At 37.5% G+C, this 23,065-nt stretch overlaps 2 protein-coding genes across 2 annotated transcripts; one reads left to right on the top strand and one right to left on the bottom strand.

The window, feature by feature from the left end:
* Positions 1 to 9,282: 9,282 nt before the first annotated feature.
* LOC100352124 (olfactory receptor 8B3-like) lies at positions 9,283 to 11,034 on the top strand. Its single transcript, XM_070065347.1, has 2 exons — positions 9,283 to 9,369; positions 10,111 to 11,034. Exon 2 carries the CDS (start codon positions 10,127 to 10,129, stop codon positions 10,976 to 10,978), a length of 852 nt encoding a protein of 283 aa, XP_069921448.1. The 5' UTR covers positions 9,283 to 9,369; positions 10,111 to 10,126; the 3' UTR covers positions 10,979 to 11,034.
* A 10,256-nt stretch (positions 11,035 to 21,290) lies between these two features.
* LOC100351879 (olfactory receptor 8B3-like) lies at positions 21,291 to 22,223 on the bottom strand. The gene has a single exon (XM_008260123.3). It carries the CDS (start codon positions 22,221 to 22,223, stop codon positions 21,291 to 21,293), a length of 933 nt encoding a protein of 310 aa, XP_008258345.2.
* Between the last annotated feature and the right edge of the window lie 842 nt (positions 22,224 to 23,065).

Below are 23,065 nucleotides of genomic sequence, written 5' to 3' on the forward strand. Positions count from 1 at the left end.
CAGAATGGAAGGAATGGCAAACCTTAAATCCCTAGACTTCATCTCAAAACATGAAGACTTCATGTTAAACAAATATGAAAGACACCAAGAGGGAAATCTTCCATGATCTCCTGTACATGTGGGATCTAAGATAGTCAGAGACTATGATGTTGGTTGCCAGCAGTCAGTGGGAGAGGAAGTGTGGTGATGTCAGTTAATGAGTAAAGGTTTAATTATGAAAGAAGAACAATTTCTGGAGATCTAATGTATAGCATGGTAACAATAACTGACACTATAATACTGTAATTTTTTCGCTGCATACCCACACCAAAACACACACAAAACAGTAACTGTCTAGTAGTGATAGATATCTTAACTAAACTGACTGATGTGATCATTCCACAATGTATATATTTATCAAACCATGACAGACACATACACACACACAGAAATACACACACATACTTCACTAAATTGACTGATGTTATCATTCCACAATGTACATATTTATCAAAACGTGACACACACATATACACACGTGCACCCCACTTTTAGGGGAGAATATACACATGAACACAATTGTATGTCATTGGTATCTCTATACAGGTGTTAAATAGAAACAAATTAATTTAGATATAATCTAAAACTCACCTTCCACAGGTAAAAAAATCTTCAATTTTTTTTTGTTGTTATTCACCCCTGGAAAGGCCAATATCAGGCTTTGAGACTGCTTGCTTAGATTCTAAGAAGATTCACCATAGACTTATTTTTGCATTACCCTGGAAATATCTCTGAACCGGTAGTCACAATTTTAATTATAATTTTTAGTCTATGAAGTAGCAGGAAGAAATAAGTAGCCTGTTTTATTATGAAATTGCCAGTTGATGAAACACTAGGAGATTCAACATGAATTTAATAACATAACCTACTTGATCACAAGCAAGGTTAAGCCTTGCTCACTACCTTCTCAGGAAACAAATTCTAGGTATAAAAGCAAAATGAGCGGACTATATTTACACATCAGATCATGATCTGTCTTTATTTCCTCAGGGATTCAACATTTAACTCTGGGTTTTCACTTCACTTTAGGGATTTTACTTTTCCTGTAGGGATTATCTTCCACCATCATCAGCACTGTAGGGAAATTGTGGCTTTTTCTTTATATCCCAATTCCATTTTTCTCACATCTTTAATGAAAATATCCCTTAGGATCTACTTTCCTGCTTCCTTGTCTCTTTATCTGAAAATTTTCAAGGACTTCAGTGACTCACTTTAGGTGTTCTCTCTCCTGGGATATTTCTGAAGCAACTTCATGTTTTGCATCTTTACCAAAGTTTTTCTTCCTAAATACTTAAAGGATATTTCCACCTGAGTATCTTGCTGATTCCTTAAATGTCACATTTCAGTAATGAGGTCCTCAATTTCTTTTTATCACAGGAAAAATAATTGGTAACTATGGAGTGAGGAACTGTGTGTTTGAACCCACCTACTACCCATACTTCCTAACTTTAATAGTTTGAGTAAGTTAGTTTCTCTGTACCTCATGTTCTTCTTTGTAAAATGGGAACAGTAATAACAGCATCTCTTTTACTAGTTTTTGTGATGATTTGAAGAAAACATGTAAGAAAAATGGTCAGAATATTGCCTATATATGGTAAATGCTCAACCATCTGCTTTTAGGAAAGATACTTCGGGAACACGGATGGGCATTTGTTTCACAAATTCATTGCTTAGGTCAATAAAGACATCATTGCTTAGTTGAGTCTGCCTTAAATATCCTCAGAACTCTTGCAGCATACACCAACAGTTGGGTTTCTCTGCACGTATCATTAACCCAGGAAAAGAACAAAATTCAAAATTCAGAACTTGGGTCTCTGCTCCACATGTATTGCTTTCTCATTATCATGGTTCAAATATTATTAAGCTGAACTATTGAAGATCAAGGACTTTCTATATTAATGTTCTTGTGTGTTGCATCTACAATCAAAACTCGTATTATCAATATCTGTCTTCCTTTTGCCTTCTATGTTCTTCTCTGAACTACAAACACTATAACTTACATCTCTGATGTAATTGATGTAGAAGAATAAAAGTCATATTAATTCTGTCATGACTGCTCCTTTCTTCCTGGTGCTAAGTCAAGGATTAGAGGCCCTCTTTCTACTTCTCCATCTTTACTCAGAGGCTAAGTGGAAACACGGCCAGATTATTATCTCTTAAGATTTATTTATGCATTTATTCATCTGAAAAGCAGAGCATCGTTGAGAGGGACAGAGAGCTTCCATCCACTGGATCACTCTTCAGATGGTCATAACAGCTTGGCCTGGGCCTGGCTGAAGCCAGGGTGCAGAGCTCCATTCAGGTCACCTACATGAGCATCAGGGGCCCAAGTATTTAGGCAAACTTCTGCTACCTTTCTTGACACATTAACAGGGAGCTGTTTTGGAAGCAGAACAGCTGGGATGGAAACAGCACTCAGATCCAGAATTCCTAGTGTAGCAAGTGGTGGCTTAACTCACTGTGTCACTTTGCTAGCTCCAGGTTATGATGTCTTAATATACCATGAGTTCAGTTTGATTATTTATTGTCTCTAATCAAACTTTTTTTCAAGATGTGGAGATAGGATGGGTATAAGGATGCCCCCGAAGAGAGTCTAAAGCCTGTTTTCAAAGTTATTAAAAGTTGTGAATTTTTCTGGTGGAATGTCTAACCTCAATGCATATAATTAATAATTACCACTTTGCCTTGAATTTTTTCTCTACATGGCACATCATGAATTCTCTGTCAAAACTAGCTGAGTGAGTCTAGCGTAGCACTTTTTTTGCCTCTAAGAAATTACTAGTTTAAGCTGATAGAATCAAAAAGGGAGCGAACAATCCATCATGGGAAGCGGGATACACAGTAGACTCACAGAATGGCAGATGTCCTAAATAGCACCCTGGCCTCAGAATCAGCCCTTAAGGCATTCGGATATGGCTGAAGAGCCCATGAGAGTATTTTAGGCATGGAAAGCCAAGACACCCTGGAAAAAAAAAAAAAAAAAAAAAAAGAAGACCTAAATGGAAGATCTCTGCAAGTGAGATCCCAGTAGAAAGAACGGGGCCATCAAATAAGGAGGTACTTTTCTCTGAAGGGAGGAGAGAACTTCCACTTTGACTATGACCCTGTTGGAATAAGATCAAAGTCGGCGAACTCAAAAGGTTTCCATTGCTTTGGCAACTCATGACTAGAGCCTAGGGAGATTACTGACGCCATAAACAAGAGTGTCAAATTGTTAAGTCAACAACAGGAGTCACTGTGTACTTACTCCTCATGTGGGATCTGTCCTTAATGTGTTGTCCAATGTGAAGTAATGCTATAACTAATACTGAAACAGTATTTCACACTTTGTGTTTCTGTGTGGGTGCAAACTGATGAAATCTTTCCTTAATATATACTGAATTGATTTTCTGTATATAAAGATAATTGAAAATGAATCTTGATGTGAATGGAATAGGAGAGGGAGCGGGAGATGGGAGGGATGTGAGTGGGAGGGAAATTATGGGGGGGAAGCCATTGTAATCCATTAATTGTACTTTGAAAAATTATATTTACTAAATAAAAAAAATTGTATAAATGAAATACCAATTGTATATTTACTAAATATTAAATCTTGGAAGAAAGAAATGTTTTTGACTAGTACATACTTACAGATATTTAAAATAGCACCTAAAATAATCCAATAAAATAAAATAATTATTCAGTTAAAAAAAGAAATTACTAGTTTATAAATTCACTACAAAGTTTAAAGAACAAGTCATTACGAAGTGTAAACGGGAAACTAGGTCTGCAAGAGAAAGTGTTCTTACAAATTCCACTTACTATAAAACATAATTTAAATGTAAAAATATTACTATCATTTCAGAAATATATCTAAGCTTCCTCTCTGTATTAGATGAGGAATATGGGTATATTGTCTAATAGGCTCCCTGTCACAGAGAGGACATTTTTGCCTTCAAGTATTTCAGAAATAATCTAGGCAAAAAGCGCCCTCTGATGGAGACTTTTGACTCACACAAGATTTGAATTACATAAAAGAAAACAAATTTTTTCTATAGAATAATCCAAAAGAACATTCAAGAGCAAATATTTTAAATCATGCTAAGAACTTCTATTAGGTTAATCTAATTTTTTTGACAGGCAGAGTGGACAGTGAGAGAGAAAGAGAGAAAGGTCCTCCTTTTCTGTTGGTACACTCCCCAGTGGCCACTATGGCCAGCACACTGCACTGATCCAAAGCCAGGAGCCAGGTCCCTCTCTTGGTCTCCCATGCAGGTGCAGGGCCCAAGGACCCAGGCCATCCTCCACTGCACCCCTGGGCCACAGCAGAGAGCTGGACTGGAAGAGGAGCCACTGGGACAGAATCCGGTGCCCCGACCGGACTAGAACCCGGTGTGCTGGTGCCACAGGCGGAGGATCAGCCTATTAATCCAGCCTGTCTATCTAATTTTAACAAGTGCAGAGAGTAATATAAATTACAATATGGTGGGTGTACATTTTTGTAATTATTTTGTGTTTCTCTCATTTCCTTTTGTGTCCCACTGGGAAGCACTTGAGTTCTAGAGTATCATGAGATAAGAGAATTTTGACAGAAGTTCTTTCAAAGACTGGTTCACATAAAGAAAGAGATTGAAGATAGATAGAAAGATGAGACTCTTCCTCTTTCCTCTCCATTTTATTCTTCCCAATGAATACAGGTGATGAACAGGATCATTTCAAAGCATTCTAAAACTACCTTTACCTTTTTGTTTATAACTGCAAAACAATATCAATTAAAAATTCTAAAAAACATGATACAAATGTAGTAAATTATACATGTAATGGTTATTTGAAAGAAACTAAAATACAAGAACACAGAGACAAATTGACTGTACTTAGTACATGAATGAATTACATGCATGGGATATCTTCTTTCCATCCTCTCGCTTTCAGTGTGCAGGTATCTGTTGGCAAGATGTATTTCTCGTAGGCAGCAAATAGATGGGGTTTGTTTTCTAAACCATTCAGCCCGTCTGCATCTTTTAACTGGAGTACTGGGGCCGATGGGACAAGGAAGAAAGCCTTAGCCATTCTTGCTCATTACCCAAAAGATAGATAAAATCAGAAATTATCCCTTGTCCCTGAATCCCAATTCAGTCTCACACCTTACTGTGTTCCACACAACCCCTGCATTCTTCCCCAAGCTTGGAAGCTGGCTAGCCAAAACAGAAGGACCTGTATGAAGGAATTCACCCCTGCCTACTGGCCCCCCTCCCTCAACCCCACCCTAGTCCACCTAAGACATATAAAAGCCTAGCCCCTGGGGTCTGGGTCCTCTGACACATGTTCAGTCTGTGTGCACACTGGTAGTTGGTCACCCACCTTGAGGAGGCAGAAGAAAGAATATCTGAGTTAGAAGACAAATCACTGGAAATTATACAGTCAGACCAAAAAAAAAAAAAAAAAGAAGAAATCAGGAAAACTGAAAACAGTGTTGGAGATTTATGGGATACATCAAACTGAGAGGTTCCTGCACTGCAAAAGAAACACTCAGCAAAGTGAAGAGGCAACTGACAATGGGAGAAAATATTTGAAAACTATGCACCTGATTAAGTATTAATATCCAGAATCTATAAAGAGTTCAAGAAAGTCAACACCAACAAAACAAACAATCTGATTAAGAGATGGACAAAGGACTTGAACAGACATTTTTCAAGAGAAGAAATTTAAATAGCCGACAGACACATGAAAATAGACTCAGGAACAATAGCCATCAGGGAAATGCCAATCAAAGCCACAGTGAGATAATTGACATAATGTGGGAAAATATTGACAAACTATGAAATTGATAAAGAACTAATAAACAGAATCCATAAAGAGTTCAAGAAACTCAACACAGCAGGACAACCAATCCAGTTAAGAAATGAGTAAAGGACTTAAACAGGCATTTTTCAAAGAGGAAATTCAGGTGCACAACAGAAACCTGAGAACAATGCTCAGGATTGCTAGCCATCAGGGAAATCCAAATCAAAGCCACAGTGAGGTTTCACCTCACCCAAGTTAGAATGGCTTTCATACAGAAATCAACAGACAACAAATGCTGGTGTGGATGTGGGGGGAAAGCCACGATTGTTGGGAATGTAAAGTGTTTACAGCACTATGGGAGGTAGTATGGAGATACCTCAGAAATCTGAAAATAAACCTACCATATGACCCAGTCATCTGACTGCTGGGAATTTACCCAAAAGAAATGAAATCAGTGTATGAAAGAGTTGTCTTTACCCCTTGATTATTGCACCTCAATTCACAATAGCTAAGATATGGAATCAACCTGGATCTCCATCAACTGAAGATTGGATACAGAAATTATGGGATATGTACAGCATGGAACTACACAGTGGCAAAGGAAAAGGAGGGGCTGGTGCTGTGGCATAGCAGGTAAAACCACTACCTGCAGTGCCGGCATCCCATGTGGGTTCTGGTTCGAGTCCCAGTTGCTCCACCTCCTATCCAGCTCTGTGCTGTGGCCTGGGAAAGCAGTAGGAGATAGCCCAAGCCTTGTATTCATGTGGGAGACCTGGAAGAAGCTCCTGGCTCCTGGCTTCGGATAGGTGCAGCTCCAGCTGTTGCAGCCAACTGGGGAGTGAACCAGAAGATGGAAGACCTCTCTCTCCTGCTGCCTCTCCTTTCTTTCCATTTCACTCTGATTTCAAGTAAAATAAATCTTTAAAAACAAAAAAAGAAAAATGAAATCCTGATGTTTGCAACAAAATGGATGCAACAGGAAGCCATTAGACTTAGTGAAATAAGCCAGTCCCCCAAAAATATACACCATATGTTCTCCCTGATATGGTAATTAACAGAATATCTAAAAGGTAGTCTATAGAAGTGAAATTGATATTTTGATAAGTGATGATTTTTGAACAACTCTTTTCTCGACTGTTGAGCAACTTTTTTTCATAGTATTTGTTGAGTTCTTTATTTAATGTAAGGTTAATCTTGTGAGTATAAAGTTAATTGAAAATAGGTATTTGTATAAAATAGCAATGGGAATAGAAGAGGGAGGTGGAGATAGGTGGGAGTGCCAGTGGGAGGGAGGGTAGTGTAGGATGAATCACTATGTTGCTTATAAGATAAGTCGCATTCACAGTAACTACAGAAATTTTAAATAGCTTTGGATAAATTTAACCAGGGATGTGCAAGATCCTTAACAATGAAAACCATAGTCTGCTGGTTCATTTCCCATATGGCAACAATAGATGGGATAGGGGCAGGTTGAAGTGAGGAACCAAGAACTGCCTTTTGAGTCCCCCACATGGATGACAGAGTCCAGCTACTTGGGCCACCTTACACCACTTTCTCAGGTGCATTAACAAGAAGATGGATCACAAGTGGAGCAGCTGAGACTGGCACCAACACTCCTTAATGGGATGCTAGTATTGCAAGCCGTGGCTTAACATGCTCCTCCACAATGCTGCCCCGTATCTCTTTCATTTAAAAAAAAAAAAAGTAGTATTCTAAATGTCTTACAGTGATAACTCATTGTTATTTTAATGTGCTCACCTGATGGTGAGCATCTTTCCATGTGTTTAATGATCATGTGTGCATTTTCTTTGTGAGGTGCCTGTTATGTAGTAGTTACCCTATGCTCAGGAGGTAAGTTCCAGAATTATAACAGGTGCTTGAAACTTCATATAATATCAAACACAAAGTTCACTGTTTTTCTTGTAGACTTGTATGTCACTGGAAGATTAGGATATGTTCTGAGAGCAAGCAGTTTAAATTCTTATTTCTCATTTTGTGTATGCCTTACTATTTTTGTCTTAGTACATTGGCTAGGACCTTGAAAACAATGTTGAATAGAATAATGAGAGAACTTTCCTGCCTAATTTATGATCTTAACAAGAAAGTATGTAGTTTTTAACCATTAAGTAAAATGTTATTTGTAGAGATTTTATAAAATTGAGGAAATATACCTCTTTTTCTAGTTTGCTGAGAGTGTTAATCATGACTGAATTTTTCAAATATTTTATGTTGATAACTTTATATGATTTTTTTCATTGTATGTTGATGTGATAGACTACATTTTAGGAAATTTCTGTGTTGAGCCAGCCCTCCATTTGGTCATATTTTACAAGTTTTTAGAAATATTTTTGGATTTGATTTGCTAAAATGTGTTGAGAATCTTTACATTTATATGCTCATGCGAGACACTGATCTGCAGTCTTCCTTTCTTGATTTAGTAGGTGCTCACTGAATTTTTAGTTTGTGTGAGATTGTGAAGAACTGGAATCATTTTCTGACCTTAAAAGTTTAATAAAATTGACTCATGAAAAAATTTTACTTAAGGAGGTCCCAATAAACTGTGTACTGAATTTAGCACCAGGAACAAGTAATAAAGAAGGCAAAACAAGACTAGATATAAAAAAAATTCTGATGAAGGTGAACCAATGTCTTCAGAATATAAATAATGACAGTTGTCAGTTATTGAGTATTTGCCATGTGGAGGGTGGTTTTCTAACAATCTGCTTAATGTAGGATCTAATTCAATTGTCACAACTCATAAAAGAGATGCTGTTATTAAAATCCCTATTTTAGAAATCACTGCCCTAAGACACAGAGAGTTTAAGTAATTTTCCAGGTTGCCTGCTACATTTAAGATCCCAGCAGCATATGCAGAAAATACTTTCCAGTAGCTCTTTTAGAAGTAAAAATTTTGAAGAAAGAAATTTGAAAAATTGAGATATCCTAGGAGAGACTGGAAAATGTAGTCAGATATTATAATTATTGAAACTTTCAGAAGATAGAAGTAGAATCTGTGGAAATTTTCTATTTATGATGTGTGAAAATAAAAGAAAAATCCAATGCTTGTATTTCCCATCAGATATGAAGATGGTGGTGACATGGGAATTTAATTTTGACTCTTGGGTTTGTACAATCCCTGGGGCGAAGGGAAAACTTTAATAAAATTGTTGAATCCCCAAAGGAAAGAAAAGACAGATTATGGTCCAGTGTGTAAATACAGTCTCCTTATTTCCACTAGACTTTATTCTATAGAAGAAAAGATCTAACAAGCCAAGTACATGTTTATAGCCAAGTACATTCAACTCACATTAAATCTGTATCTTATCAACTGGCAAATGTGAGGACAATAAAGACTTTTTTCCTGTGTTGTATGGTATGACGTGAAGTCATAATTAGAAATTATGTGCCATAGTTCATAAAGATTCCCAGGGCACATTGGAAGTTATGTCTGCACTGTATGCTACTCATACCAAGGGAGCCAACACCACAGATCCTGGTGTTGCCCTTCCAGGGCCATGGTGTCAAATAACAAGACAAGGAGCAGCATTGTTTTCTAGTCTAAGGAGGGTGAGATTCTGAATTCCACACATTTTGGTGTCCTTCTTTTTGCTTGATTCCTAAGAGCTAAGATACTCATTTCTTTCTCCCTTGCTTGCTTTCTCATTTTTTGTAGTCCTGAGACTCAAGTAAAACAGGGAGAAGAATCTGTTTAAGGGAAATACAGATTGTACAGGATCATTGTAGATGCACAATTTATGGAATTTCAGTCAGTCAGTTCCCCCTCCATGAACGTGTCACTCACTGTTCTAGATGTAGGTCCTTGCTTCTGTAACACGGGGAAGTAACTTCACTTCTCCTAGACTCATTAATTTAACTTCTCCTAGATTTCTTAATTTTTGATTAAAAACACCATATATTCTCATTCCAGCAGAGTCTAATCTACATTAGAGTTTAGCATTAGTCATCTACCTCTAATTTTTCTGGTGAAGGGGGATCTCAAATGAATGAACATTGAGAGTAGAAAAGAAGATTTGTCCAGGTCGACTCTTCTTTGCTTGGATTTTCCAGTGGTCACAGAGCATATGTCATTGGTCTGTCCTCTGATGGCTAAACTGGTGTCACACTTTGCTGTGTTTAGAATGGAAGACAAGCAAGTGGGAGAAAGTACAGCATGGCATCAGGCAGTTCTGTTGGCTCATGAAGGGCTAGTCTTGGGTATTCTAGCACAGACTTCTCAGTTATGGAAGAAGATGCTGCAGGAAGAGCTGGATTATTCTCTAACACAAGCATTCCAACCTTTGTCCACAGACTCCCTGAGAGAAGAATGGCTCTTGGCAATGGATCTTCTGTGACTGAATTCATTCTGATTGGGTTAACAGACTGGCCAGATCTCCAACTTCTCCTGTTCTTCCTGTTTCTAGTCATTTATGTAGTCACTGTGTTGGGAAATTTGAGCTTGGTAATTTTAATTGGGTTGAATTCACAACTGCACACTCCCATGTACTTTTTTCTGTTTAACTTGTCCTTCATAGACCTCTGTTATTCTTCTGTGTTTACACCCAAAATGCTGATGAACTTCATCTCAAAGAAGAATGTTATCTCTTACATGGGATGCATGGCCCATTTATACTTTTACTCTTTTTTTGTCATTTCTGAATGCTATGTACTCATGTCAATGGCCTATGATCGTTATGTGGCCATCTGTAATCCACTTCTGTATAACATAGCCATGTCCCCTAAAGTGTGTTTCAGCCTTATGCTTGGTTCATACATGATGGCCTTTTCAGGTGCCATGGCCCACACTGGATGCATGCTGAGACTGACCTTCTGTGATGCAAACACCATTAACCACTACTTCTGTGACATCCTCCCAGTGATGCAGCTCTCCTGCACCAGCTCATATGTCAACGAACTGGAGGTTTTCATTGTGGTTGGCATCAACATCATTGTGCCCAGCCTCACTATCTTTCTCTCTTATGATTTCATTCTCTCCAGCATCTTTCAAATAAACTCCACTGAGGGCAGGTCCAAAGCCTTCAGCACCTGCAGTTCTCACATAATTGCTGTTATCCTTTTCTTTGGATCAGGTGCGTTCGTGTATCTTAAGCCATCTTCTGCTGGGACCATGGATGAGGGTAAATCTCCTCTGTGTTTTACACCAATGTGGTTCCCATGATGAATCCCCTAATCTACAGTCTGCAGAACAAAGATGTTCAATTTGCACTGAGAAGAACCCTGAATAGAAGAAAATTTCATTCAAAAATTGTATGTTCTTTATAGATAGTTCCAGAATTAGAAATAAGTTTAAAGAGAAATATCTTTTCATATTGTTTTATGGTAATTTTTAATTGAGTGTCTTGTCCATTTGTTTCCAATTATTTTAGTATTAAATATTTTTTCTCCATGATTTGTATCATTTCCCCTATTCATCATTTGTTTCTGATTAATATAAGGTTAAATATAATTTTGTCACTATCTTTATGTGGAAAAATGTGCCACTTGCAGTGTGTGGGTTTTTTTGCTTCCAGCTGTCATGTGCTATTGGAATCAGGCAATCTGTTTCTATTCTTCTCTTTATATCCTTGCCCTAATAGGAAAAGGTCTCCTTCAGATGAGAGTATTTTGTGGATATACAAGTTTGCACAAGGACTAGTGAGTATAATTTTACAGTATGTATTATATATACATTAGTCAGTATACATTAAGCTTCCTTTGGAAAAATCTATATTTACTTATATAAACCCAAAGTAGCTTATAGTAGATCATAGATATATATTTATCACCTAGGTAAGGTACCAAAGGTCAGCAAAAATTGATAATTTGTTTAAAGTCTTACAAGCTCTTAATGAAAGATCCTAGAGTGGATATTCTCTTGATTTCAAGGTGTGTATTCTTTCTGATATACTTCCTGTTTACTTCATTTATATTTTATTTAACTAAAGGTGAAATATAGAAGTCATTTCTATTTTGAAAGTTAATTTGCTTAGTTTCCAAGTATTTACACATCTCTCGGGGTGACAGTTGCTTTATTTATTTGTTTGATTTATGTAAGCTATTTATGGTCCTTCTTGTTTTGGAAGAGGTGGTATCTTGAGCTAGGATATGTGGAAAAGAAATAGGATGAGTAGGGAGCTGCATTGTCCCCAAAATTAGAACAATAAAAATATTTTGAAATGCTATCAAGTGCATTACAATTAATTAGAATCATGGAAGAGAAAGCCATTCAGCAGTCTGCCTTTAGCCCAGAAACGAAAGAGGCACACAACAAATGAATTAAGTGATCACTCTGCAGGGAATGCTCAGTGATGACTTAGAAACCATATTGACTTCCAAATTTGTTTTAGTTATGTAGAGAACTGTCTTAAAACTTTGATAAGACTTATAATCCACCATAGCCACACACTAATTATGTTGTATGCGAGGAATTATTTAAGGTGTGGCCACATTTGTGAGGAACCAGGAAGAGAAAGGGCAGCAGTTTCAGGAGATAAAATAGTGAACAGTAATAGTAATAACTTAGACTGAACTTAGAATGAAGGAATTCAGAAAATAAAATTATGGACAATTGAAGCTCTTATTTTAGATCCTCCTCTGTAAATGGAAAGGCCCTGGATATATTATGGTGATCACAGGGTTTATCTGAACAAGATGATTATGTTACTTGATAGTAAAGAGATGTCAAACCCTTGAGGCAGGAGTACCTGGGAACACCTGGATCATTCATGGTGTCCATTTGTTCATCTTAAATGCTTTTTAAGGTACTAAAACCTCACACTGTAGTTGGAAGAGCAATGATTAATTGAAAGAAACATTGATAAATCAACAGATCATGAAAATTTATTTGGCAGAATAGGATGTTGTATTGCTTTTCTTTTGATAAAACAGGCAAAGGATGACTACTCTGAACATCTTTAATCCTTGATGAAGCAACAATTGTCTAAGATAGACATAATGATTTTTACTATTTACCATTTTGGTAACATCTGCTCAAAATTTAAGTGCTGTGAAATTTAGAAATGTGTTTTCTTGGTGTTCATTTGTGGGGCAGGCATGTGGCACAGTTGTTAATTCCTCCGTGTGATGTCTGCATCTCCCATCAGAGTGCTTGGTCTAGTCCTGGCTCCTCTGCTTCCAATGTAGTTACCTGCTGATGTGCATTCTGGGAAGAACCAGATGAAGACCCTAATAGTTCAGTCCCTACTACCCACAGGGGAGAATTAGGCTGAGTTGCAGTTCCCTGGCTTTGGCATGTTCATTTGTTTCCAGATTCTTGGCATTACTAAAGCCTTCATTTGTATTTTGAAATGAACACTCAGATCTCATATACAAGCCCCAACATCAAGTTGCATGTTTTTCACCCAAAAGAGCTCTCTTAACAGAGGAGACATTTGGCTTATTGGTTAAGTGTTGGTTACGACACCCAAGTCCTATATCTGAGTACTGGATTTGATAACCTGACTCCAGATCCTGTTTCCAGTTTTCCACTAATGCAGACCCTGGAAGGCAGCAGGAATGGCTCAGGTAGTTGTTTTCTTGCCACCTACCTAGGAGACGTGAATTGAATAGCCCACTCTCCGCATCACCTACGCCCAGCCTCAGTTGTTCTGGGCGTTTGTGTATTGAAACAGCTGATGGGGACTCTGTGTCTGTCTGTCTCAATCTCAGCTTCTAGGACAAAAACGTTCTATTTATATAAAGTAGTTAACTTGGTTAGGTTTCTTTGATTTATGTGTTACTCACTGTTCCTCTGGATAAAATAGTTTTGGCTGTAGAAAGTACAATGTTTATATATAAGTAACTACCATCTCTGCTATTTTTAAAGCTTTGTAGGCATTGCAGTAGTGCATACACTCCAATACCTATGTTAGCATTAAAATGGAATAGTCCAAAGAGTGGGTTAAACTAGATTACAGATCTTTTGTTGAACAAACTTTAGAATACAAATGAAATATGTTTCAATATCAAGAAATACAAATTTTAAAATATAGTCTTCAGTCTTGAGTATTATTTTAGGGAAAATAATTAAAAGCTTATAAAGATAGGTTGCAGAAGTTAAGGGTAGCCAAATTTCAAAACTCAGCTTAGTTGATAGCTTTTAGTTAGCAAGTTTAGGCATGATATGTGTATTTGGTTTTCATTTCAAGGTGAGGGGATTTGGGGTATTTTACATGTACATGTAGAGTTAATCTTGTGACTTTTAAAAAAATGTGAATGGAACTAAAGAAGTAATAGAGGAGGTTTATGCCACTGAAATTGCCACATCTGAGGACTAGGCAGGTAGGTCATGGGACTCACTTAACCATACCTATGTACAGGCAGGGATTTTTTAAACTTAATTTTTTTGTTAGCATATTTTTAATTTACAGTATAGTCAAAGGTTTGGTTGCTTTACTAAAAAAGAGCTCAACAAATAAAAAACAAAAACACAAGTAAAAACTCCAAAAGGAAAATAAGCAAGGGCTGTAGACAATAATCAAATAAAAAGATGTTCTGCTTCACTTAAATAAATTTTAACGTAGTCACAAATCATTAAAATTTTGCAAGTCATTGAGCAAGCCTGGACTTTATAGGTAATAACAGAAAATGGCCCTCCAATCAAAGGTCAGAAAGAATGTTTCCTGGTTACATCCTGGAAACATTGAATGTTAACTTTCTCTAAGGAAGCTGCTATTGTTGCTTGGGATGAATTTGGAATGAGCATGGCCAGATTGGCCTCCAGTGAAGAACTCTTGAAAGCCAGAAGTAAAAGCCATTTGAGACCTACCTCCATTACTTCCTTATCCCTCACTCATGTTTACACTGCTGCCTTTCAGGCGCACATACACACATGCACACACCATTTTTTACCTGCTTAGTGCCTAGCAACCTGTGGCCATGAGATATATGTCACCAACATCATTAAGGCACAGGAAAGGGGAAATACTAAGCTATATTTTCACAATCCAACATAGAGTTATATCTGATCACATGGAAAGAGGCTAAAATGGTTTTATATAGTAAAGATTACTCCTGAAAACTGACTATGGTGCTATATTGTCCTTCTGAGTGTTGACATGGAGCTTTTACTAAAGAATAGCACAGGTGGAGTTTCCCTTGAGACTGGAATATTTATTTCACTGTGAATTATGCTCAAGCTCAGATGAGCAGTTGATATTCAGAGGCCATGTTGTTCAAAAATGTGTACCTTAAAACATTAAAATCTAACAATGAGAATGTTTTACACCAGAGGCAGAGATTTTCATCTTCCTCATTGAGTGGCAGGCTGGTGGATCCTGAGCGATGTAAAGACTATTGCTAACATGAAGCTGAGTTAACTTATTTCAAATATGGGGACAGACACATAAACAGATGTTAAAATTGCTCCTGGGAGGAGGATTATGCAGTTTCTCCTGCACCATCACTTCTGTGAGTATCTGAGCTTCTTAAGGAAGAACTTGGATGAAGAATGGGACAGGTGAATCTAGGTCACATTTCATAGTTGATGGGTCCAATGCTCAAAGGTATTCATGGATTGTTCCAAATCACAACTGAGGCGTGGTAGAACTGAGACTGGGCCTTGGTGTGTTTTATTTACAATGTGTAAGGGTTTATTACTATTATAATTGTACTAATTTACCTGCTTTTATCTTATTTATTTACTTTTAAAAGATTTCTTTATATATTTGAAAGCAGAGTAACAGAGATGAGAGAGAGAGGGAGCGAGCTTCCATTGACAGGTTCCCTCCCCAAGTGCTCACGTTGGCAGGGATTGGTCAGGCTGAAGCCAGGATCCAGGAACTTCATTCAAGTCTCCCACATGGATGACAGCGACTAAATTATTTGGACTTTAATCTGCTTTAACAGATGCATTAGCAGAAAGCTGGATTGGAAGTGGGATAACAGGGACTTGAATCATGCACTGTGATAGGAGATGCAGATGTCCCACATGACAGTTTAACCATTGCACCACAATGTCCACCCCTAATTTACCTATTTTTAAAAATCAGTGTAACACGAATAATCAATGACTTTGGTGACTAACACAAGCCTATGAAAAACAAGAGCAAAATACTAAAATAAGAAAAGTTTCCAAAAAGTGACTTTCATATTTTATAGTTCATAATGGCCCTGCATAATTTAGAATGTGTGGATATAATCTTAATCTGTCCTATACAGTGAAGGGAAACAAGCAAACAATCTTAATCCTGACCTATACAGTGAAGGGGAACAAGCAAATGTGGCCTTTCTCTTACAAGCATTCTTGTTTTGGGTTCTTCCTTTGCCCCTATACTATCAATCAATTCCTTATTTACACATTTTTAAATCTCACATCAGTGAAGTTTGCTAGGTACCAACATGTGTAGCCCAGTGTGGCAGATTGGTGCTATTCACTCTTCCAGATCACACATTTCCGGTCTTTCTGTAGGGAGATGTGGCATGTTACAGTTATAATCATGATAGACCTGATTCCAGTGCTTAGGTGCATTTTCCCACATGGCTTTTGTCCTTTTTGGACTGGATAACAGCATTAGTGTTTCCTTATTTAGCTGTCGAAGCTATAAAGAAAAGCCAGAGTCTGATTTCAACTGAGTCAGGATGGAGATTGAAAGAACAAATAAAATCATCATCAGTAATGGCCACGTAAAATGCTCTGAGGTGCTGAAAATACTTTATTAACCAATTTTCTTTGCTTATAAGCTACTCATTTTATATTAAGTAGAAGTCTATATAATTTATATACTTTTATGTTTTGTGTTTATGGTAATGTTCACATGTTGAGCCATCCTTGAAATCCCAGGATATATCTCATTTGTCATGATGTATAATCCCTTTAATATGCTACTGAATCAATATCATTGTGTTTTATTTATTTATTTATTTATTTACTAACAATTAAGATAAAGACATCTGTGTATTACATATATACAGATTTAGGAGTTTAGTGATACTTCCCACTCTGCCGTCCACCCCACTTACACTCTCACACTTCCTCTTCCTTGTTCTCATATTCCCTCTCAATATTTACAATGATCTACTTTAGTTTACTTTATACTCATAAGATTAACCCTACACTAAGTAAAGAGTTCAATAAATAGTAAGGCCGGCACCTCGGTTTAATAGGTTAATCCTCCGCCTTGTGGTGCCAACACACCAGGTTCTAGTCCCAGTGGGGTGCTGGATTTTGTCCCTGTTGCCCCTCTTCCAGGCCAGCTCTCTGGTATGGCCTAGGAGTGCAGTGGAGGATGGCCCAGTCCTTGGGCCCTGCACCCCATGGGAGAGCAGGATAAGCACCTGGCTCCTGCCTTCGGATCAGCGCGGTGCGCCGGCCACAGCGTACCAGCTGCAGTGGGCATTGGAAGGTGAACCAATGGCAAAGGAAGACCTTTCTCTCTGTCTCTCTCTCTCACTGTCCACTCTGCCTGTAAATAAATAAATAAATAAATAGTAAGAATAAAAAAAACTGTTCCTCAACAGTAGAGGCAAGGACTATAAACAATCATTGTATCTCAAAATTTGAAATTCACTCATACCCATTACATTTTTGGTACTTTATTTAGCTACCACATATCAGAGAAAACATATGGTATTTGTCTTTTGGGGACTGGCTTATTTCACTAAGTATAATGGTTTCCAGTTGCATCCACTGTGTTGTAAAAGACAGGATTTCATTGGAGAAATTTTACATCAGTAAATGAACTGTGTAGTTTGTCAATAATAGTACATGGGGATCTATTTCTGGATTCTCGTTTCATTTCATTGAGCAACCTGAGTATCTTTTTGTCACTACTGCAGAGTATTGATTATTGTAGCATTATAATGCTTTTTAAAGCAATTTTGTTGTCTCTAAAATTTGTCCGATTGGAAAATGTATTTGATTATTCTTATGTTCTCAGTTATTATTTCTTTGGCTTTCAAAATGCTCTTGAAGATCTGGTTGAAAACATTGCAAAACATTCCCCTTGGGACCTAACATAATTGTATGGAATGTACACATCAGCCGAGAGACAATGGACATCTTAGCAATACTGAATCTCCCAATCCATAAATATAGAGCATCACTCTATTTCTATGTTTTCTACTTCTTTGTCTTTTAGACATCTCTTTTGCACATATAATTATATCTAAGACTGATGATTAATTTGTGCTAGTGTAAATGATACTGATGCTTTAAATTTTAAATTGTTTTATGTTAATAAAAATAACATTTGTCTGAATGTTTTCATCTACCCAAACTATGTTGAAATTTAATTACCAATGTATTAAGAGCTGTGACCTTTAAGAGGTTTCTGAGTCATGAGGGCTCTGAAGTTATCCTGGGAAGGGATTTTCTCTCCTGAGGGTGGAATCCTTACAAAAGGACAGGCTCATCTCCCTTTCACTCATTCTCTGTTATGTCTCTGTCTTTCTCTACATCTCCCTTCTGTTACTCCTCCCCTCTTCTACCTTCTTACTTCTGCTTCTTCTTCCTATTTGCCCCTCTTCCACATGATTCCTAATATCATGTCATGATACAGCAACAATACTGTCACTAGATGCTGGCACATAGCTCTCAGACTTCCCAGCTTCCTGGACTATTAGTTATTATACTGTTGATTATAAACTATCCAACTTGTGACATTTTCTTATATCAATAAAAATAGATTAAGATAGATCTTATATTCTTTTTTAAAGTATTATTTTATTTACTTAAAGGGCAGAGTTACCGAGAGAGAGAGAGAGAGAGAAAGAGAGAGAGAGAGAGAGATTGAGAGAGAGAGAGAGAAAGCCTGGAGAGTCTTTTGGGTGTCCCATGTGTGTGCAGGAGCCCAAGAACTTGAGCCATCTTCCATGGCTTTCTCAGGCACATTAGCAGAGAGCTGGATTGGAAATGGAGGAGCTGGGACTTGAACCACCCCCATATGGAATACTGAAGTCACGATGGTGGCTTAATCTGCTATGCCACAATGCTTGGGCCTCTGAACCCATGTGGGAGACCCAGATGAAACTTCTGGCTGCATTTTGGCCCCTACACTGCCCATTGCAGTCATCTGGGGAGTGAACCAGTAGATAGACAGTTTTCTCTCCAGCAACTTGTGGCCATGTGCTATATGTCATCAATATAAATCAGGCACAGGAAGGAAGTAGATCTAAAAAATTGTGAATTCTTGATTTTCTCCATTTTCTTTTCAATTGCCTTGAATAGAAACAGTGATACTGAAGCATTTTTGTTTGTTCATCTTTAGTACATATTCTGAATGTGTTCTCTGCACAAAAGAGCACTCATTGTAGAGAAAAGAATTTTCTTCTACTTTTATCTTATTAAAATTGAAAAGTACAAATAAAAAGACTTTATAGTGTGATATATACTATAGCTGCAGAAAATATCAATGAATTCTCACCAAGTCTTTCCCAGGAAGAAGGTGGATCAGTAGTTTACAGGACAGAGAAACAGAGGACATAGTGCATCCAAGAAGGGAAAATATATATGGATCAAAGGTTAAAACTGAATCAGTTATAAAACAAATGTTCTGAGTTGACAGATAATATTTTCCCTACTTCTTAATCCAGAGTTTCTTATCTCTTACACAGTTTTCCTGTACATTACAATTTCTATAATGAGCAACAATCTCCATCTTAGTTCCAAAAAGCAGGAACTATTGATTCATTGATGTAGATTCCCATGCATTTAGCTTTTCTTGGAGAGTAAAAAGGCATTTAGAAAACTAAGGACTAATTAAGATGATTATTTACAAGAGAATGTCAAAGGACTCTTACCTAAATAATGCAAGGAGGAACTTTTAAAAATCAGATCCATGGATCTGCTGATGCCACTAGTTTGAGAACTTCAATCTAAAAGATGCAAGTCAGAATTTGTTAGAGTAATATTTATCTTTTCACATTACTGAATCCCAGCTTTAGTACTGAGTACTTATCCTTGGCCTTTATTTTGCATAATTATTCCTTTCTAGTTCTAGTCTTTATTTCTTTTATCTTTATGATCCCCAGAAATAATCTTAAATGTTCATTTTCAACATTTTATGAATCAAATTTGAATCCATGGAAGTTCTCATTCTATTTATGGGAAGATGAAACTCATGATGTGAACACCTATGGAAAATTGTCAGTTAGCTGCTTTCCTTAAATGAATATTGCTGGCTTCTACCATCAGACTCTGCTATTGCCAAGTCTCCAGTAAAACTATTTATCTAGGTAGGTGAGATAGAGTATTCTAACCAGATATCTCGAACTCAACACAAAATCACTTAATGCTATGACACTTCTGAACTTGAATTAAAATTGCAATATTTACTTTTGACTCATTCATTATGATTTTAACAATTCGAGTTATTATGACATCATCCTTTCTCTATGCATAATTATCTATAAATTTCTAAGTTCTCCAATGTTTTTCATCACATACCTGTCATGCAATAAACATATGTTAATTATCGATTATATGCTGGCTCAATCTTACAAGTTAAAAAGAAAACTCTTTGTCAATGGAATGAATAGTGTTTATGAGAAACAAAGTAGGTAATACTGGACAGCCTTCATGACCTTCCATCGCTGGTGTTTATATGAGGTACATTCTTGCCCATCGGAAGACAGAACCATGGTGATAGAAATATTCATCTGACCAGGGAGTGCAGTGGAGTATGACCCAAGTACTTGGGCCCTGCACCCCGTGGGAGACCAGGATAGTACCTGGCTCCTGCCATCGGATCAGCGCGGTGGCCGACCACAGTGCACCAGCCACAGCGGCCATTGGAGGGTGAACCAGCGGCAAAAGGAAGACCTTTCTCCCTGTCTCTCTCTCACTGTCCACTCTGCCTGTCAAAAATAAATAAATAAATAAATAAATAAATAAATATGCCATCTAAATCATTCTTCCAATGGCAAATGTTAGATAAGGTTTTCCCCTCTTCAATGACGCAATGTAACCCTAGTATTATCTGATTTGGTCATTTAGCACACAATTTTTTTCCAGAGGGGAAAAATAGTTGAAAACGATTATTTTAGGGACAGGCTTTGTGGGACAGTAGGTTAAGCCACCAAAACCACCATCCCATACTGGAGCACTGATGATTCAAGTCCCAAATGCTCCTTTTTCAATACAGCTCCCTACTAGGGCACTGGGAAAGCAACTGAAGATGGCCCAAGATTCATTTGCAGAATGAACCAGCCAATGGAAGATCTCTTTCTCTCTGTGTCTCTCTCTCTGTCTCTGTCATTCTTCCCTTCAAATGAATAAAATAAATCTTTTTTAAAAATGATGATTTATAAAAAAGACATGAATTTCTTCATTAGTATTGTAAATTTAAAGGAAAAAAGAGAAGAACAAATTATATAATGTTGTTGAAAGTAAAAAGATGAACTGTACAAAAATTTGAATTAAATTATTGGGAGTAGACAAATGTCCTTTGCCATAGTAAAAAAGAAATAGAAAGAGTCAGCTATAAAATATTGTGACTAAACCTACAGAATTTCTCTGCTTTGTAATTACCAGCACAGAAAGATATTGTGTCTGATCAAAACCTTCTCCTACTCACAGTTCTGTGCATAGCAAGTTTAATATCTTTGTTCCTCAGGCTATAGATCAAGGGGTTCATCAAAGGAACTGTATTGGTATAAAATACAGAAGAGATTTTACCCTCATCCATTGACACAGCAGAAAACGGTTTGAGATACATAAATGCACCTGAACCAAAAAAAAGAGAAATAGCAATTATGTGGGAGCTACAGGTGCTAAAGGCTTTGGACCTGCCCTCAGTAGAACTGATGCGCAGGATGCTGGAGAGAATGAAACCATAAGAAATAAAGATGGTGAGGCTGGGGATAATGATGTTGATGCCCACCACAATGAAAACCTCCACCTCATTGATATATGTGCTGGTGCAGGAGAGCTCAAGTAAAGGAAGCAGATCACAGAAATAGTGGTTGATGGTGTTTGCATCACAGAAGGTCAGTCTCAGCATGCATCCAGTGTGGGCCATGGCACCTGAAAAAGCCAGCAGGTATGAACCAAGCATAAGGCAGAAAGAGACTTTTGGGGACATGGCTATGTTGTACAAAAGTGGATTACAGATGGCCACATATCGGTCATAGGCCATTGATGTCAGCACATAACATTCAGAAATGGAAAAAAAGCAAAAAAAGTACAACTGGGACATGCACTCCATGTAAGAGATCATATTCTTCTTTGATATGAAGTTCATTAACATTTTCGGTGTAAACACAGAGGAATAGCAGAGGTCTATGAAAGACAAGTTCAAGAGGAAAAAGTACATGGGAGTGTGCAGTTGTGAATTCAACCCAATTAAAATTATCAGGCCCAAATTTCCCACCACAGTGAACAGATACATGACTAGAAACAGGAAGAACAGGGGGAGTTGTAGATCTGGCTGGTCTGTCAACCCCACCAAGATGAACTCAGTCACAATAGAGACATTTCCAGAAGCCATTCTTCCCTGGGGGAACCTGTGGACACAGGGAAGAAAAGATAATGTTGTAGGACAACTCAGCTCTTCTCACAATATTTGTCCCACAACATATAGTATTGCTGGGATTTCTGAGATTTAGCCCAACCTCAGCTCACAGGATCCACCTTTAGTACTACCCTGATACTGAGTGGCACTGTCTCCCTCTTAACAAGATAAGTATTGTGAAGTACATAACAAAGTTACCATTAGATGCCAGTGCTACCTTATGAAAACATGACAATTGAAAGCCAAGGAAAAAAAAAAGAAGAAAAGTGGACCAGGATAGTATTGTCCTTCTATTTTCTTGACATTTCTTCCTTTACTTGTTCCCTCCTCTCACCAATAAAATTGGAGGCAGAGGCATTAGCAACCTGGTCCTGGTCTCAAATACTGATTAGCCTCTGGTGGGGTGGAAACCAAGACCACTGTTCCTGAAACAAACAGCAAGCATCTACAAGAGGTTAAGTTAATTCCCAATGTCACAAAAATGTCCTACAACTGGAAGAGTAAGTGTTTTATCCATGAAAGGGAGACTACCGCCAGATACTGCATTCCTGAGCACCCTGGTGTCTCTGCTCATGTGGACTGCCCTCTTGAACAGATTCTGATATCAGTTTCCCTGAGTCATAAACTACATGAAATGAAAAATAAAAGGGAACAGCTTAGATCCCCAGACTTCAATCTCGAAGCTAATGAGACAACAATATTCACAGAATCCAGGAACTCACCCTGCTTAGGACAGGAATCCTTGGTACTTTCTTATTGCTTATATACCGCTATTGTCCTGAATGGAAAACTTTAGGTTTTGAGGATTCGGTTTCTTT

The sequence above is a fragment of the Oryctolagus cuniculus genome, chromosome 1 (assembly GCF_964237555.1).
Source record: "Oryctolagus cuniculus chromosome 1, mOryCun1.1, whole genome shotgun sequence".
Lineage (NCBI taxonomy): Eukaryota > Metazoa > Chordata > Mammalia > Lagomorpha > Leporidae > Oryctolagus > Oryctolagus cuniculus.